At 36.0% G+C, this 15125-nt stretch overlaps 1 protein-coding gene across 2 annotated transcripts; it reads left to right on the forward strand.

The window, feature by feature from the left end:
• Positions 1–3121: 3121 nt before the first annotated feature.
• Positions 3122–14871, forward strand: LOC149560802 (disease resistance protein RML1A-like). Of its 2 annotated transcripts, XM_089824825.1 has the most exons (6): positions 3122–4479; positions 9696–9865; positions 9962–10866; positions 11140–11418; positions 11580–12923; positions 13998–14871. In XM_089824825.1, the coding sequence occupies exons 1-6, from the start codon at positions 3989–3991 to the stop codon at positions 14502–14504; spliced, it is 3696 nt and encodes a 1231-aa protein (XP_089680951.1). In that variant the 5' UTR covers positions 3122–3988; the 3' UTR covers positions 14505–14871. The 2 variants fall into 2 exon arrangements, with proteins under 2 accessions (XP_089680951.1, XP_089680950.1); XM_089824824.1 differs by having other exon boundaries at positions 9696–10866.
• Positions 14872–15125: the final 254 nt, after the last annotated feature.

Here is a 15125-nt window from a genome sequence, read left to right on the forward strand (position 1 = left end):
TTTTCAAGTTCTCTTAAGATCTAATTCATTATGTTTGATTGATCTCCTATTTCTGCAACTACGCCATCTGTATTATCTTTATTTTTCCCTTTTATCTTTTTGTTCTGAATGCATTGCATATTCACTAAACTAAATTTGACCCATGTTATTGTCCTGGGCCTCAATGTTCTATAGATCTTGTCTCAAATCTTCACATGTATAGTTATTACCACCTAGTTTAAGAATCCTCTGAATCAAATCCTTTTTCTAATTTTCTATACTATTGTCAATGTCCTCGAAACAAAAGACCTGAGTTAAATCATCCATTAACTAATCAAGACACTCATCTTCTGATTCTTGCATTGCTAGTTCTGAGTCCATAACACTATCCTTATTTTGAAAATTCTGTAACTCTTTTGCCAAGGATATATCTACACTCTCTATGTTGTAGTCCACATCTTTCTAATTACCAAATGGAGTAAATGGTGAACTAACAGTAGTTGTTGGAGTCTGCCAAAACTTGGATGATTTATAAAAACTCTCTTTGTTAGGTGATGTATTTCTAACCCTTGAAACCTGCAACTGGCTTCCCTCCATTTCAATTACTTCCTTCGAGGTAATGCGATTTCTTTCATTAGCTAGACGTGATTCAGATAACAAGGAATTTTCTTGATCCTCTATATTCTCTTTTTTGAAATCCCGCGATACCTTTTGCTAAGAAGATGATAGCCTTCTATTTGAGATATCCTTAGTTGTGCAATTTGAATTTTTGACTAAAGTAGTTTTGCAGAGATGCGTATGTGGTTCCTGTTGAATATTATCGATAGTGCTTAATAAATTCACTCCCCTTTTGCTAGAAGCCGACTGATCTTGAATACATCTTGGCTTAATCACGCTCTTATCCCTACCACTATCTTCTTTTTTAAAATTGCCCTACCCTTAACATTCTTTGAACCTTCTTGTCTTTTTTTGGATCTCTGTTTTGTTGTTGACTTATTCCCATGAGTCATTAGTGGACTCTTCTTCTGATTAACCACTATAATTGATTTGAGCCTTACCTTAGCTTCTATCATATTCTTATTCTTATCCATGGCTTCCCTGTTAGTCTACAAGAGATCAGTTGATCTCTCATTGTTATGATCAACTGGTGTGGAAGTTTCCCGATCTGAGTACCTTTGTCTTAATTTCTTCTTCTGAATTCTTATCTAAGAAAACTTGCTATTAAAGTCTAAAGTAAGTAGCAAAGTTTTGAATCAAATTTTCTTGTTATCATCTAACTTGATGATTTTTGATATTTTCCCCTCAAATGTTTGAAAATTTAAATCATAAGATGCTCTATTTGTTTTAACCTTCCCATGAATTTGAAATGGTTGATTAAACTTGGTTCTGATGAGCAGTTTCACATTATTGCAGTACTTAAAAGAGGAATCAACACCTATGAGATTTCCCAATGCAAACCCTAATGACCTAAGGATCTCTATTTGATTCAATTCTAGCGGTAAGGATTGGATACTAAACCAGGTTAAACACATAAAATCTAACCCTTTTATATTGAAATTTGGCCTCCATTCCACAAAATTAACAACATAACCATTGAAAAAGCATTCAGACACATCAATAAACTCTTTTTAATAGATTCATCCATACATTGCAGATAAATAATTCTATCTGAAAAGTGAGAAATACTTACCTATTCTTCACAGTTCTCTTCTAACCAATATGAGATAAGACATAGATCTTCCTTTGAGCCATTCCATATTGCAAAGATTCCCACTTCTTGACAGTCACACCATAAATCTTCAATTTCCTCATTGGTGATGAAGATGGAGTTAATTTCCTCTTTTGATGGTGCTTGAGAGCCTAGCTGACCCCTAGGGTTTGGAGAAACTATAGAGACCTCAGCCACAGGTCGACGGTGCAGAGGAATATATAAACTCAGATGTGGAAAACCAAAAGCTACATTAGACCTAAAACTAGTGGAGTGCAATGGATTGGCAGTCGCTAACAAATTGGATCCTAGTGGATAAGGTAGCAACTTGCTCAAACAAGGGTGAGCATACTTTGTTAGGTTAAAAACCCTAATATGTTCATCCAAACTATCAATGGTAAAAAAAGGCTGAGGTTGCAAGTTACCTAATATTCCTAAAATATTATGACTGGGATCGCCCTGGGAGATCTTAGAGTCGGATAACCGTTCATTTGATTCCTTTTGCTGAGAAATTGCCTCATGGTGGATGTGCCACTTTTGTCGATCTGTCTCTTCCAATCTATCCAAAATTGAGAATCTGTTCGTTGTCTTAATTGGAAAGTTAAGGTTCTTCCAATGAATGGCCAAGTGTTGAGATCTACATCGATCCTTCATAATAGACTTTGGTTGTTTGCCTGCGACTTGAAATTTCTTAGGGTTTTTGTTTCTATGCCCATGAATCTGCCCATGGGTCTGCTCTGCTTTTTTTGCATTGAGACTGAAATTTGCCATTTTTTTTTTTAACAAACATGTGACTATAGTTATATGTTGACTTATATAAATATTAAAATTAAGTTTTATAAAAAGTAAAATTTCATTCTCCAAAAAATCTTATTAGTATAATTTTAATTTTAGTTTTAAAAAAATGCATACAGGACAAGTATACCTTTACTTGAGAGTTACGAGAGAATATACTAAAGTATAATCTTGGAATATTTTGAATTTTTGAAAAGAAAAATGAAAAAAAAATACTTGCAAAAATATGATGAATTAATTAGAAATAGGAAAAAGTCTTTAGAAAAATTAAGATAATTGCAAAATATTAGAAATATAATTTAATATTTTTTTTTAAAAGGTAGACAAACTAATTGCCAAAAATGAGGAACTAACAATTGTTGCTTGACATTAGGAAAACTAAATTCTCTTGAACATTCCCCAATCGTAGTTGACCTAAACAATGTCGTGTCATCGTGAAAAAGACCTACACGATCGACAGAATGACGGGGCCACATTTTTGCCATAGCTTTCTATATCTGTATATTGAATGAAGATTTTGATTTCTTGTTGTTGACGGGTTTTTAATGTCGCGTCGTGGGGGCCAAAGAAATGTAATTGGAAAGACAAAGGTAGGAAGCTCCCATAAGATACATTGACAAAATAAAATACTTATTTGACTGTTTCTTCTGGAGTAAATTAACAAGGATGCCTCTGCCCTTCTTTGGAGACTTCTCCGCAGTTGTAACTTAATAATACTTGGAAATTTCAATATTGTACTTCATAGTTGCATCGTCTAAACATACGATGCGGATTTCTGATTTTAAAAAATTACATGACTCGTTTCTACGGCATTTTGTTTGAGTGGGAATATTCTGAGTATCCTAAATTGAGGATATGGTGGAGGTACAGCCTGCAGAATTTCTTAGTCGATATTTCATTGGGTTCTAAATATTTGTTTTCATATTCTTTTCTCAGCTACTTTCAATACTCCGAGCGTTTCGAAATCCGATGTGTGGGTCATCTGTTATCCTTTTCTTGCTGTTTTCTCTATGCTGCTTATATTCGGCTTTTGCACTACCCTGAAAGCAAAATAGGGTTTGTTTAATAGGGATCACCTGATAGGATTGTCAAGACTCAAGAGTACAAACTAGGAGGAGTATCTCCCTAGAATCGCATATGGTAAGGCCTCATATTCTCCCTAATAGCAGGAAGAAACTCCCTAGTTTTCAGGATTAAACACCCAATAATCTCCAACCCAGAAATTTCATTAATAACAGGAGTAATTGGCCCAATCTTGCATACAGTACAAGTCCAATTGTCTCTAGCTCAGCATCCTTGTCTCAAATACAGAGATTAACAAAAACCCAATGGTCTCAAAGACCGAGATTAGAAACATCTAGATTTGCAAACACTGAAATAACAATAATCTCATTTCTATATAGTAGGGAAAAGGAGTTGCCCTTTGTTTTGGCAGCAGTAGAAGAAGAAGAACGCAATTTAACAAGCGATAGTCTGTCTGTAATTAAATTATTACGCTGATAAATTATGTCAGTGACTAGATACAAACCCTCAGAAAGGTCTCTGTCTTCTGAATCAAGGATATACGATGTTTTCTTAAGTTTTAGAGGGAAGGACGTGAGAAGAACATTTGTAGATCACCTGTATGCTTCCTTAGAGTATGCAGGGATTGATGCTTTCCTGGATAGCCATAAAATTAGAAGGCAAGATGAGATCAGTTCAACTATTGAGATGGCAATCCGGAACAGTTCCATCCTCATTCCTATTTTCTCCAAGAATTTTGCAAAGTGCCATTGGTGCTTGGACGAGGTAGCTCACATGTGCAAAGCAAATGGTAAAATTATACCCTTATTCTATGGTGTCAAGCCAACAGAAGTAAGAAATCCATGGAAAGGTTCTTATGCCACGGCTATTGAGGAGAAGAAACAGATATATGCACGGGAAAGAACTAGTGAGTGGGAAAGTGCTCTCCAGAAAGTCTCCTCCTTCTCTGGTTGGTGTCCAGAAGACATATCTGGGTATGAAAGCTAATTGTTTACATTTTGAAAATTGATAGGCATATTAACTAATGAAAGAAATGCATTAAGAAATGTTTTCATGCTTATCTGAAGAATTGTGCGAATGTTTGGTACTATTTAATTTGAACTGGTCAGGTTCAGTGCTCGAATGCTAGGATGCAGCTCTTAGAACGCATGATTTTGATGTCAAATGCCAAAGAAAATTATCTCTGCTTGACCTAAGCCACAAATAAATTCTTGTGCAGATGGTGATCATCGTTTGTATGACCTAGTTATCTGAAGGGCCATAGATTAATCCTTTGGCTACAGGTGGAATTACTCAATTCTGTGAAACCTTAAAAGCACAGAAGTTTCAAATCTGAACTCCTAGAAAATGTATTTGCCTTGTGCAATTGGGCCTCTGCCGAAATGCTCTTATCTTAGTAAGATCAGTGTTAGTAATGTACAAGAAAACCGCTTGTTGCCTAAAGAAATGCACGGAGACTTAACTTTTAGATACTATCGTGCTACTCTGTGAACCATAGATTTATTACAGTAAGAATAGTAGTGCAGTTCAAAATATGAATGATATTTATTTTAGAGAATTGTTATTCTGATAGGCTTTTCTGAGAAGGCTTATGAAAATTAAAGCTCCCTTCTGCTAGCCCCTTTTCTTCGTTGGTTCTGTTGTATGTTCTAAAATTTCCAACATAGTATGCTACAAGTGATTATGAAAGAAAAATTGAAGGACGGACTACGATCCGTTTATGGTGGATAATAGAGTAAGATTGGCAGGAAAAAAATATCTTTCAATATTATAAGAAATACTTTCTTCCTCCTCATCATTGTAAAAGATAAACATAAATCTCTCATTTAGTAACTTATAGTTCTTTGCCTTAAATCTCATGTTATGTATCCACAAATCAAAGTAACGAGACTCGGACCCGGCTCGGACTTGGCAATGACTCGACAAAGTGACAAAACCCTTGAAATTTTGAGGTTTTTAAGGATTTAATGAGCATTCCATGCACCCATTATTGAATAAAGGTTAAAGACACAATAACATCATGAAATAGAAGGTAATTTGATCACATACTTAAACATACATCGATTACATAAGTACAAAGGTAAATTGCTAAATACTAAAACTAAATAGTAGCTAAAGGAAATAGAAAACATAGATATATAAAATCCATGAAACCCATCAAAATGTATATCAAATCCATGAAATCCATCACATCAATAGTCATCATCAAATGTTCCAATCATATGTTAAGGTAAACAAAAAGTTAAAACAAGACTATAGCTATGGCTCTTAGTCCTCATCCTCATCCTCATCCTTAGCCTCAACCTCAGTATAATCTATAATATGCCTCTTAGTAAGGCGTCTAAGGTAGGTCTTGGATGACTAATTAGCCATAGCCTTAGCCTATGAGGTGCCTCTAGGATCAACTGTAGTCTCTGCCTGTGCTTGTAGTCCTCTGCTGCCATAGCCACGGCCTTAGCCTCTCTGTCTACCTAGTCAACACACTCTAGTTCCTTATCATCAAAGACAGGATTAGTAGCCTCAGTGATCCACCCAAACTCTAGATCAACCTCCTCTAGAGTAATCGGAGAGGTGTCACTATCCAAAATCTCCTTGGTTCTAATGCGCAGGTTGTAATGCACAAAGACTAGCTTATTCATTTTCTCCATAGACAACCTGCTATGCCTCTTCGAGTGGATGTGCTAGAATATGCTTTAGTTGCACTCTCATCCAGAAGCGCTACTTGGCTGGCTCATTATGTGGATGGCGATTTCTTGAAGGTTTTTGTTTGAAGGCCTAAACATTTGCCACCATCTATCTAAATTTTGAAAAAAGAAAAAGAAAAAAATATTATTCTCATTTCAAAATTTGAACTTTAAAGCTAGAAAGTTAGAAATTAGATAGTATATATGTGCATCACTGCATATTGTATAAGGCTTAAGCTACAATTTTGTACAACCTTTACAAATTTGACTTGAAAAAATGGGCCCTATTGCATTATTATAGGCATCCATCTCAAGAAATATATCAGTGGCATTAGTGGTCATCTTCGATATCACAGTGTATAGGCCACTAAGAACCTCCTCATCTGCCTTGAAATCATCACGGAAACAGTATGCCAGATTGAGGTAATAGGCTGCTGTGTGGATGGGTCTATGAAGTTGATTTTGCCATCCCCTATCAATTATGTCCCAAATAGGGCCATACTTGTCCTCAACTCCTACATATTTGTCTCTAATAGCCTCCTTGGCCCTACCCATGCCCTCATATATGTAGCCCATAGCGGGCTTCTCCCCATCAACAACTCGTAGGACAGCTACAAGGGGCTTAGTGATCTAAAAACAATTAAACAAAAAACCAATTTAGTGAATGATGAAACTTTGCCAAGTTGCACAATGAAAATAAAACAAAAATATGTATGAAATAATTTATAAATTATAAGACTTAAGCTTTTAAAATTAAAATCACCTCCAAAATCTCCTTACATGGCTCCCAGAAACCTTCTTCATCATAAATGCATTTTGTTGCATCAATCCCTGTAGGGGTGGCGGCAAAGGAGGAGGAAGTCCATTGTGGACCAACAAACATGCACTTCATAGGTAACCTTGAACTCAGCAAAGATTTTAGTGTGATAAAATTAGAGGCAAATCTTGTGACACCGGGACGAGCCAACTCCTTTTCTCCTTGTATTCCATCATAATGCTGAGGACCAAGGCATGATTACAAATGAACTTGCAAAGATTTTTGGCTTTAGCAACACATGATTTCACCCATTCAATCTTGCCAATATCCTCTAACATGAGGTCGAGGCAATGGGCCTCACATGGAGTCCAAAAGCTTCTTGGTTGTCTCTCCATCAAAAGTTTTCCTGCAACAATTTTAAATTAGTTAGTAAACAATTAAAAATTTAGATGTGTTAGAAAACTTTTAATTTTTAAAATTTAATGAAAAACTAAAATAAAAAATCTAGAAACTTGGAAGTTATTACCTGTAGCAACATAATTAGCTGCATTATCAGTCACCACCTAGACAACATTATCTTCCCCCACCTCTCTTATGACCTCCTCAATAGCCTCACATAAGTATTTTGCATTTTTGACATGTGAGAAAGCATCTATAGACTTCAAAAACATGGTGGATCCTAAAATTGAAAATAAAACAAGATAATTATCATTGAATAATCAATAAAACAAAATTTTAGTAATTCAATAATACATTAAATTTTAGACTTTGAGAAGTAGAGGATGATGAATTACTTCTGCTAGAAACAAGAAAATTTAGGAGAGTCTTATTCCTCCTATCTGTCCATCCATCCGTCATAATGGTACACCCCCTTTGGCTCCAAACCTTTATATGCTCCTCCAACTCAAGTTTCATCTCCTCAACCATTTCTAATATGAGGGGGCCACTTAATTCATCTTCAGTGGGGGCTTTAAACCCGACACCACAGATGGAAGCCGCATCGATCATCCCCTACCAATAAGGAGTCTTGTTATATTTATAAAAATATTTTAATTAGCATATTTCAATATCAAGTTAAAATTATAAAATTGAATTTAAAAGTTAAAACTTAAAACAATCAAATATAAATGAAGTTGAAGTACCTGGCTGCTATGAATGGAATGTTGCAAAAATACCAAAGCTTGCAAATTGCTCTTCTTTCAGCTTCATGGGTCTCTCTATTCTAGACCAAGCTCTCAAGTGAGGGTTGTGAACTAGGAGTGGAACGTGGTACAAAAAAATTGTCCAAACTTCTAACTCTAGGACGAAAGGTAATGCCAGTACTACTATCAGGGGCAGCGCCACTAGTAGTGCAAGGAATAGATGTAGAAGTAGTAACATATAACACTAGGACGATGGGGGGGAAGGGAAAAACCTTCTCCAGCACAACCTATTAAACCTAGGGGTGTAAAACTAGATACAGAAGTAGTTTCAGATGAGCGTGGAAGGGAAATGAAACCAACCTGAGCTGACTTTGCTAATTGTTTTTTGTCTTATTTCCTTTTCTTGTTCATATTTTTCGAAGGCAACATAACAAAAATGTTGAGTCTCAGGAGTTGCAGTTTTACAAGGCTCAGCATCATGACCACGTATGCCAGCGATATGGTATTTCAATATATTTATCCCCCCACTATTAATGACCTTACAAAATAGGCATTTTGTTTGAGTTCTACCTCTACCTCGAAAAGTCTATGATGTACTTCCAACACTCATCTTTTTTATTGCCTTTAGAGAGCTTGGGTTTTTTAGTTGGATGAGCCATTATGAGTGAGGAAAAATGTCAAGGTTGCTGCAATAAGACATTTTAGACAAAAAATTACCATTTAAGCATTGTACTTTACGAAGATCTAAAGTAAAACAAAACCCATAAACATACAGAAAAAATTCATCCAAAAAACTCATAAGCATAGAGAAAAAAATCATCTAAATCCAAAAAATCAACTCTTACCTCTTTGAATTGAGTTGACAAGTGTTGAGAAGAGCTCCTATAAATTCTTTGATGATCTAAGTGCAAGTATATAGCTGCTCCGATGTCACAAATGCAAGCTTTTCTCCTCTTCCTTTCAGCTAGTTGTAAAACAATGACACTCCATTTCCCTTCTTCCTCTCTATCTCTTTCTTTTTCTTACAATAGAGTGTTATGAAAGCCTTTTTAGGGTTATAAGGATAAGAAAGAACAAAAAAGAACTTTAAAAAAATGCATTTTTTATTATTTTTCCTTAGCAAGAATTTGCATGCTGCAGCTGGGTCATGACAGTCATGACCCGCGAGTCAGGCGAGTCAGGGGTCATTTTGACCCGGCAAGCCATGTTTGACTCACTGACTCGGGAGACTCGCGGCGAGTCTCGTTACTCTGTCACTAATAGATTCTTACCCTCACTAAATTACTAACATACAATTTCCTTCCTTTTGCTCAGAAATACATCCTTTTACTCCATTGTTGTTCAGTTTACCACTGTTTCTCTCTATTTATCATTCTAAGTAGCGTTGAGTTTACCAATAACAACTGTTGAAATTTCAAAGAATTGTTCCAGTTTTTCCCTAGTGCATAAGGTTCTCTTATACTATTTTGAAGATCACAGATCCTAGGGGTCCTCCATTTAAACAAAATTTTACTAGTTGTGAGAACTTTTAACTGTTAAACAAATATTTAAAATATTTGCACAAAAACCTGGCAATATCTTATTTTGCAAATTCCTTTATGTTTCAGGTTTGAAGCAAAACTCGTCAAGCTTGTAGTCCAGGATGTTATCAAGATATTAGATCAAAATGTGTCTCCACTAGAGGAAGCTCTGCCCGAGCCCTTAGAAGATCCCTTACATACAATACCCGAGGAGATCAGAAATGAACCAAGCAGAATTTCACAGCCAATCTTAATGGGTATGGAAGAACATATGAGTAAAGTTATAAAAATGCTCAATACAGATTCTGATGAGATTGTACTCACAGTTGCCATTTATGGAAATGGGGGTGTAGGAAAAACCTCGCTCGCAAAGGCCATACACAATCATATTTATCTCAAATTTGATGCCACCTGCATTGTATATGATGTGCGTCATAAAGGCCAAAATACAAACGGTGTAGTTAGGATACAGCGCCAGATATTAAACGACCTTGTCAAGTTCAAGGATAAGGTTAATGATGAGGCTCATGGAAAGATGCTGATGAAGGACCGTTTGAGGTTCATCAAGGCCCTTGTTATTCTGGAATATGTTGATGACTGGAAGATGTTGGAGGCTCTTGCAGGGGATTCGTTTGGACCAGGTAGCAGAGTGCTTGTAACAACGCTTGACCCTAACATACTAAAGAATAAAAATGGAAGTTTTGTTTATGAATTGCAGGGACTGAGTCAGGAACATGCTCTTCAATTGTTTAGTTGGCACGCTTTTATGAGAGATCAACCTGAAGAGGATTATAAAGAATTGTCATGCAAAGCTGTGGGTATTTGCAATAGGCTGCCGTTTTCACTTGAAGTTTTGGGTGCTCATCTGTATAATAGAGATCTAAGTGATTGGAATCAAGTCATTCAAACACTAGAATATTCAAGTTATTATGGGAAGTACGCTATTCCTAGACTTTGTTATGATGCCCTCAAATCTGAACAAAAAGAAATGTTTCTAGACATGGCTTGTTTATTCACAGGAAGGAAGCGGGAAAGTGTTACTAGCTTTTGGGAAGCCAGTCATTTGCATCCTAATGAAGGCCTAACAGAAATGAAGCTAAAATCACTCATTAAATTGGACGAGGATAATAGATTTTTAATGCATAGTGAGCTGAGGGATATGGGAAGAGCCATTGTAGCAGATGAATCACCAGAACCAGGGAAGCGTAGCAGATTGTGGAAGCCAGAAGAGGTTGGACAAATTATAATGGAAGGAAAGGTGAGGCTTTCTATTCTGTTTAATTCATTCTTCCTCCCAATATTTTCTAGTCTTTGAACTAAGTCTGGAATGGGATAGGTTACAATTTTCCTTATGAATTGGATCAAACATTGTTGCAGACAAGGTATATGAGACATGCTTATAAGTTATCTTTGTATTTGGCTTTTCTACTGTATTCTATTGACATTTTGCAGAGGACAGTAGGAGTCTATTTCCCATGGCATATATGGAAGTCACTATTAGTGCTAATAAAATTGTATCTATTGTAATCAGGGAACAGAAAGGGTGAGATGTCTTACATACCTCCAGCAAGATGTAAAACTTCAAACTCGTTGTTTTGAAAGAATGTGTAATTTGCAGTTGCTTTGGCTTGATGGAGCTCTTGTAGAGGGAGACTATAGAAAAATGCCTCCAGATTTGAAGTGGCTAAGATGGGAAAACTGCTCTCTGAAATGCATGCCATGTGAATGGAATATGAAACATATAGTAGTACTTGATTTAAGCTTCAGTAGAGGAATTGAGGCACTGTGGTCAGAACCAACCAATACAGAGGTGATATCTATTTTTTTATAAGTAAAAGAGCTTGAAGATGCAAAATGATACTTCATTATTTTTTCAATGAAAATTACAAAAAAATTAATGATATAAAAAAAATGGATTGACAGGAAGACCTGCTTCATGTGTTCCTAATGATATGCTTTTTCTGGTTGTAGGGTCCGATAAACCTTAAAGTACTTAAGCTAAATTACTGCATAAGTCTTCATGTACTCCCAGATTTAGCCAAGCACACATCTCTCGTGCAGCTGGAGCTCTGTGGTTGTACAGAGTTGAGGGAACTGCCAGACTCCATTGGATTTTTGACAGAGCTGAAGTACCTTGATTTGTCAAATTGCTGCAACTTAATCGAACTTCCAAACACCATAACTAACCTAAAGTCAATGGAGATGCTCCTTCTATCAAATTGTCGCAGGATAAGAATGTTACCTGACTCATTTGAAGATATGGGAGTTCTAAGAAAAGTCAAGTTGGATGGGATGCCCTTAAAGAATTTACCCAAATCCTTTAGACGGTTATCCTGCTTGGAAAAGCTGTCTCTTCATGGTTGCCATAAATTAAGAAGCCTTCCTCAGCCAATAGGAGAATTGAATCGCTTGCAGTCTCTGGATTTAAATGGTTGTGCTAGTTTACAGACTCTACCTGACTCAATCTATGAACTTGAAAGCCTATGCTGGTTAGATATGACTGGTTGCGAAAGAATCAGCTTAGGAGCAGAGATAGGGGACCTTCTTTGTCTGGAAAGGTTGGTTCTAAGTAATTGTACAGCAATATGGAGACTGCCTTTATCAATAGGTCAACTTAATTGTTTACAACATCTGAACCTGAATCACTGCACTTCTTTGTTTCGTCTGCCAGAGGATTTGGGAAATCTGGTCTGTTTAGAGGTGTTATCATTCAATGAATGCTACAATCTATGCGAGCTTCCACAGAGCATCGGGAAGCTTTCTTGCCTAAAGACTCTAGAAATGGAAGAAACCTACAGCCTATCTGTTCTTCCACCTAGCTTTTCAAGACTGACTTCCTTAAAGAATCTAAAAGCAGGTAGTTGTCCTCTACCACAGCCTATTGGAGAGTTGTCTTCATTAGAAATTCTGCATCTTAAATCATACAAGATGTCCTTTTTGCCACCGACTTTCGGCACACTTTTGCGGCTGAGAAAACTCCACCTGCATCACTGCACAGAGTTTTTGGAACTTCCACATCTTCCAAGGGAACTCATTGAAGTGTGTATTCAAGACAGTTTGGGAATTAAGAAAATATCTGACATGTCACATATGAAAAGGCTAAAGCTGCTAAGGATACACAACTGCAGGGAACTTGTTGAATTGCCCGACTTTGGGTTCTTGAAGTCACTGCAAGAGCTCTCAATATCGCGATGTAGGAATGTGAAGCATATTCAAGGAATCGAAGGGCTGAAATCCTTAAGAAGGCTGCATGTTACAGGTTGCAGATTGGCCGACTCTGGAAGCTCAACATTGAAACCCTGCCAATTACTCAAGGTATCTCACATTCTCCTTTTAATCTATTCAACTTAGACTGGGGTCTATGTAGGGAGGTTTTCTTGAAAATAGAGCAGTCACTGCGTGGAAAATTGCAGAAAGTTTTTCTAAACATTTTCAGCTGTATAAATTAAAAGCTCTACAGAATAGAGCCCAAGCCTGCCTCATTCGACGCCTGCCTTACAGTATAGTTGGATAGATTGATTACTATTAGAATATATATATAAGCTAACACTAGATTATATGATAGGTGACCTTGAAGCTTTGTCTTCACCAATAACCCGTAAGAAATAAGGGTAGAAAAGGATCCAGACAACACAACTATATGGGTAGCCTCATTAATTTTACGCTAGTATCTCCTAAATACACCCCGTAAACAATTTGGGATGTCTCATGCGTTCAACACTATGTTGTCAGAAACAAACGTTATCCACCACTGTAACAAATAATTACACTTAACCGAGTTTACGCAATGTCAGGCAGAACAGCAGAACATAACTAACACTGACAAAATTTGTATATCATCAGGGTCTATTTACGTCGTCTTCCTTGGAAACAGTTTACAACTCTAAAACTCACTCACTTTACACTTCTCAATCATTACGGTTAGGGTCCAGATTAATTAATTACTTTAGCAGTTTTAAAAATAGTTTGTAGTTAAAAAGAATATATAATTAAACATTGATATATATTTTTAATTTTTATAAATTTTATTTTTTAGTTTTTAAATATATTTTAAATGTAATATTCAGTATATTTAATTTTTTATGCTAACATTAAAAAACATTTAAACTATAAATTGATTTGTAGTTTTACTTTGAGATTACACATTATTATTTAAAAATTAAATATTCTTAGTTTTTAATGTTTAAGAATCCAACATGAGATAGCGAAAATGGAAATTTGGTAGCTTGCTGAGCTCTGTGTTTTTGTCTTTAGACTAAGGGCCCATGTCTGGAAGTACAAAATGATGAGTTCCATTCTGATTGATTTGCAGCTAAGATAGATTATTAACTTTCCAAAATTTGAGGCTACCTTGTATATTAATCATCATAACCTTACATTGAATTGCAGGGAGCACATTGTTTAGAGTTACTCAGTTTTTCTGCAAATGGGGTACCAGAGTGTTTACAAAAGAAGATGGAGACAAATGGCGATGATTTACTGTACGTTACATTGGACAGTAATGAGCAATGTTCAGGGATTATCTTATGCTTTATGGTCAGGTTCAAGCGTGGGATTAGTTCAGTCTGTGTACAACTAGGCACTGTAAGAGATGGCAAGGAGATTTTCAATACCAGGCTTGTTAACCACTCAAAAACTACAGAGGGAGATCAGATTTTTGTGCACATTTTGCATAAAAATCACCCCATGGTCATGATGGTACAGAGTGGAGATGTGGTCCAGGCAAAGGCAGATAGAGATGAAGAGAGAGTGTTAATAAGAAGTGGTGGAATGCAGTTCTTCTCCGAAGGAGAAGATGGCAAAAGAGAAGATCTAATACTGGAAAGCTTGGGAAAGGGTTTGGCAGTGTTGATGGAAGATTACCATGAAAATCTAGTCTTTGAAGATGACGAATAATACCGGAGCTAGAAAATCTTTTCAGTGTGTTGTTTATTCAGTGAGACTTAGCTTTCATAGGATGGTCCCCTTTTTTCTAAGTAAACTTGAAAAAATAGCATGGTATCCCCTTTTTTTGTATCATTAGTAAGAATCAAGATAGTCAGATCCTATATTTACATATATGAGGTATTTCAGTGTCCTATACGGACAACTGCAATCAAGCAAAGTTCAAATAATTCACATTGCCTCTTTAAATATATATAACTATTTGCAACAACTATGTAAACCACATCAAGAAGTCCTAAAAATCTTCTCTGTCCCATAGATTCTAGTATCATAAACAATGTTCTTATTCTATTCTTTATAGAGTAATGGTTCTCAATTAGCCTCAGTATTTGTAGGATGTTCCTTATCTGGTTCATTTTTTCAATTATGAATTAAGTGTAAAATAATTATTGTAATATATGGTTATTCTTGTAGCTCAGCAAAGTTGTAGCTAAAGTCAATGGAAGTACTTTATACCATTTGTTTGTAACTAATCAACACCATAAATAGGCTTGAATATGATTTTAATCATAGAAGTACTACTAAATCACTTAGGCCATAGGCATGAAGTCTTCATGGCATTGTAAAATACTT

Source organism: Cupressus sempervirens, chromosome 4 (assembly GCF_028749045.1).
Source record: "Cupressus sempervirens isolate cs-2001-9-10 chromosome 4, ASM2874904v1, whole genome shotgun sequence".
NCBI classification, from domain to species: domain Eukaryota; kingdom Viridiplantae; phylum Streptophyta; class Pinopsida; order Cupressales; family Cupressaceae; genus Cupressus; species Cupressus sempervirens.

Coding starts and splice junctions, on each gene's coding strand:
- LOC149560802 (XM_089824824.1), top strand. CDS start 3,989: ATGTCAGTGACTAGATACAAACCCTCAGAAAGGTCTCTGTCTTCTGAA. Junction 10,867..11,139: donor AAATTATAATGGAAGGAAAG/GTGAGGCTTTCT, acceptor TATTGTAATCAG/GGAACAGAAAGGGTGAGATG. Junction 12,924..13,997: donor AACCCTGCCAATTACTCAAG/GTATCTCACATT, acceptor ATTGAATTGCAG/GGAGCACATTGTTTAGAGTT.